This window comes from Hoplias malabaricus, chromosome X2 (assembly GCF_029633855.1).
Source record: "Hoplias malabaricus isolate fHopMal1 chromosome X2, fHopMal1.hap1, whole genome shotgun sequence".
NCBI lineage: Eukaryota > Metazoa > Chordata > Actinopteri > Characiformes > Erythrinidae > Hoplias > Hoplias malabaricus.
Window position 1 is genome coordinate 13,662,817 of NC_089819.1, and position 4,437 is coordinate 13,667,253.

At 40.8% G+C, this 4,437-nt stretch overlaps 1 protein-coding gene across 1 annotated transcript; it reads right to left on the reverse strand.

The window, feature by feature from the left end:
- Nucleotides 1–793: 793 nt before the first annotated feature.
- LOC136677199 (transcriptional regulator protein Pur-beta-like) lies at nt 794–4,319 on the reverse strand. Its single transcript, XM_066654661.1, has one exon. It carries the CDS (start codon nt 4,294–4,296, stop codon nt 3,364–3,366), a length of 933 nt encoding a protein of 310 aa, XP_066510758.1. The 5' UTR covers nt 4,297–4,319; the 3' UTR covers nt 794–3,363.
- Between the last annotated feature and the right edge of the window lie 118 nt (nt 4,320–4,437).

A 4,437-nucleotide genomic window follows, 5' to 3' on the forward strand; every position in this document is an offset into this window, starting at 1 on the left:
TAACATTTTACAAAACACGTTACAAAATCAGCTGTTGAACCCAGCTAAATGAACCAGATTATATTACCCAATAAGGTACTCTGTGTTACATTTACTGACCTGTTCAGAGTATCCTTGTCTATGTAGAGTGAAGAAAACTCTCACTCTCTCTCATATATATATACACACAAATCTATTACAATGAATCTAAAGATTCAAAGAAAAGTACACTACCTAGTTATTAAATTAATAAATACGTAAAACTTTCCCTGACCTGGGCCCATGTTTTTGGACCATGGGAGGAAACCGGAGCAGACACAGGGAGAACACACCAAACTCCTTACATTCACTGAGAGCGGGGCTCGAATCCACAGCCCCAAAACCCTGGAGCTGTGCGACAGCAACACTACCTGCTGCACCACCATGCTACCAAACAACTTTAAATATATATATTTTAATAAATAATGCTTACCGAATGTTCAAAATGTTCATTAGCTAAACTGTTGCAATTTGAGTTTCATACAAATAAAAAATAAATGTCTACTGAGCACACCCTACTGTTATTATTATAGGAACACTGTGTAGTGATAGACTTGGAAGAGATTAGCATATGTTCTGACCTAGAGAGCACCTGGGTCAGCTCAAACCTGAATCATACAGAAACACAAGCCACATGTAAAATATTCCCCTGAATTAGATGTTTGGGTGTATTATTTATATATATATATATATAAAAACAACAAAATCTAATAACATTCTCCTTTATTTATTGATTTACCCCAAACCCACATCAAATAAAACTCATTTCCTCAGCAAAGAGTTTTTTCTTTAATTTATTGTTGAAAGGAAGTCTGTGGAGAATTAGGTACAGCAGAAAGATCTGGACTGAACAGCTGCCTTTGTCACAGGACGCGGTACAGAAAAGACAGAAGTCAAAACTTTTTTTTTTTTTAAAGTAGTAGAAAATTGCTATTGCTCCCCGGTGGTGTGTAGTATAACAAACACTTTGCTGTTTCAAGGGCTTAAAAACAAAAGAAAACAAATAAAGGAAGGTTTCCCATATTAAGTTTGACAAATATGCAAGAAAATGTCACATTTTGTAAATGGTGTAACACCTTACTCCTTTTTCCTTTTGAAAAATACTTTTGATAATAGAGCATAACATATTTAGAACAGGTTTAAACAAAAAATAGGAACAGAGGGTGGTTGTAAACTGTAACAGGCATGCACTTTAACATATCACAGAAAAGAGTTGTGGACTAATGATAATAGGCTGTTCTGGGAGGTCATAATATTACTGAGATACAAGTGCTTTTTTATTAAAAAACAAACAAAAAAAATGCTTTCCTTGGGGTGGAAATTTAAATAAACATATCAATTTAAACAGCTGGCAGAGAGACAGGAAACTAAATAGAATTAAAGCATCTTAAATACTGTTCATATATTTCTTTAATTCACTATTATTTCTATGACCTTCTGTCTAGAAGGAACATAGTAAATGTTAATGAAAAACAGTAAGAAATATCCCACCGGATAGTTGCATCCGAGATTTGTTTAAATAATCCTGTTCAGGAAGCATTTATAATTGATTCTATATTCCTATATATAAATATATTTCTATATATATATTTCTGTATATCATTTTTAAAAATAAGTCTTTAACCCCTGCTGGGCGTTTTTTTTTTTTTTTTTTTTATGTTTAATCTCCTTTGTTCCAGTTAATACATGAAAGCACTCTGTATATTCAGAACCATGACTATTTTGACAATCTAAGTCAAGACCAATATTGAACTGCCTCTGCTTTGAACACAAATCTCCAAAGCATTGGTCCAAAAGAGGCCAATGAATTTCCCTTTGAACACGTTGAACCCCCAGTTATGTATAATTACAATTATAATTATAATTTAACATTAAATTATAATTATAAATTAACAAAGTGGCATTGGTATCATGTAAATCAGCCAACTTTTAGGCTGTGTGCTTTGTCAATCCCCACAATCTCATAAGCACATTCTCCAATAATATAATGTACATTCAGTTTTGAATCCTACATGTACTTTCCTGACAAGATAATTATTATTATTATATTTTATTATTTTTTAAAGAGAACATAAACCTCTGCTGATGCTTAAGGGAGGTGGTGAGACTTTTTCATAGCACCTTTTCAGTTAATTATTCCATTTTTGTGGCTATATACTGCAAATGTCCAAGCTGTGACTTGAACTGCACCTAAAAGTGCACCTTTCAGGTTTTGATTCATTAATTTGATCCAAAAGCTAAAATAACTTTACGAATCATCTTTTCCCACTGAATCCAAGGGTGACTCTCAAATGGCTCCCTACACCCTGTAAAGTGCACTGTATTTAATGATAAAGATATAAATATGGGATTTAGTCACAGGATTGCACATTTACCAATTGGGCATTTAGTGTATTATTTGTTTAAAAGATATCATTTTCTGATAATCTAAAGTGCACTGCGTGGAGCTTAAGGAGCCATTTCAGTCTGAGCCCATAACATTGTAAATCAACGCTGTCCTTGTCATTTATGGTAACACACCGCAAACACACTAAAGAACCTCTTTTCTTTGCTAAAGTAATACTGTACGCCGATTAGAGTTCATAAGCACACCAAGATAGGGGGGGTAATGGGTGAGGGATTTCTCTCTTTTCTCCAGAACATTTAAAACCGGGTTGCACCAAAAGTATCTTTCAGACAACTAGGCCTACTGCAGCTAGCTAGATAACGGTTAGCCAGCTCATCTACACTGCTTTAAACAATAATCTCTTTTTTTGTTTCTCAGTCATACAACTTTATTCGCCATAGGTTTTTAATCACTATAGTTCGAGTCGTCATGCACATTTTGTTTTTTATTTTCCCGCCTTACGAAGTTAGGAGCCAAAAAGCAGCTGACTGGAGCGAGGCTGCAGTTTGTTTATTCCCCCTTTTCCGTTCCACCTTAAATGTAGCAGCATTAACTTAAACACATCCTGTTGAAATACGTATGAAATGCTTCTTCCCATCTATGAAAACGCTGGAGTTAACGCCTTACTTTCCGTTACACCTTTAATGAAACTGTCATTTAAAGTTTAATCCACAATCGATCAATTTCAGGCTTCTGCATCATTTAAGGTGGAACGGAAATTCGAGTAAGAGGCCGACTTCAGGCTCGTTTCAGTTGCAGCATTTAAGGTGGAACGGAATATTTAGCTAAAGAAGCCAACTACAGCTTCGTTTATTTCCATTCATTAGGAGCCAGCTTCTTGTAACATTACGTATTTCCAACGGGTTGCACGTAACGCTAAGCGCTGCACCATTTTAGGTGGATCAGTGAAATGGAAATAATCGAATGGAGAAGCCCACTCTAGCTTCGCCTCTGAGGGATCAGTCATCGTCAACGTCGTCGCCCTCGGACTCCTCTCCCCCGCCTCCTCCTACTCTCCGCTCGTACATTTTATCCCGCTGCCGCTCCTGGATCTCCTTCATCTCCTCAGCGTAGCGGCAGAACGCGCCACCAAACTTGCTCCAGGCTTTAAGCGGTATCGTGATGGAGTTCCTGTAGCTGGGCTTCACTTCGCTCACACGCAGAAAAACGCCGTATTTGTTGGAGCCCACATCGAAGAAAAAGCGCTTTGAGTCCACAGTAATCGACGTGCCCTCGGGAAGCTCTCCATAGCCTGCGCTGCCTCCACTGCATCCTCCGCCGGCGAGCAAGTCTTCGTCCTCGCCGCCGTAGTCATCTATTAACTTAGCCAAAGCGTCACGGAACTCGATAAGTCCCTGGGCCGGTAAGGCGATAGTTTGCCCGGCTTGAACGCCTCCTCCTCCTCCGCCGCCGCCGCTGAGACCAAAGCCGCGGTTCACAGTCTGGCGAATGCGGAGGAACCTGCCGCGCTGATTCTCCTTCAGATCGAGGTAGTATTTACGGTTCTCCCGCACCAGGAACTCGCTCTTCAGTGCCCGCCGGGGCCCGCCGTCCTCGCCACCTGAAGACTGCGCGATCTGCTCGGGTGTGCTGGGCCCCAGCTGCGCATAATGCTCGATGAAGTCCCCCAGATAATCGCGGAACTCGGCCGCTACGGACATGGAGAGAGTCAGGCGGCTCTTGGAACCTCCGGCGCCCACCTCGGCGATCTTTATGAAGCGGCCCTTGGAGTTCTGCTTCACGTCCAAGTAGAAGCGCTTGTTCTGAATGTCCAAGCGCTTAGAAGCCAGCTCCTGCGTCTCCTGATCCCGCGGGAAGTGCACGAAACCCCCGCCACCGCTACTGCTTCCACCGCGCTCACTCCCACTATCCCCATCCGCCATCTTCACCATCACACCATCACCGGGACGCACTCCCCGCTTTTGCGCCGATTTACCTCCTCCACTGAAGCGCATATTCTCTCCATCTCATTGGACAAACAGCTGTCCGTCACTTCAGTCCACAGATCCTATTGGTCAACACACAATGTCAAT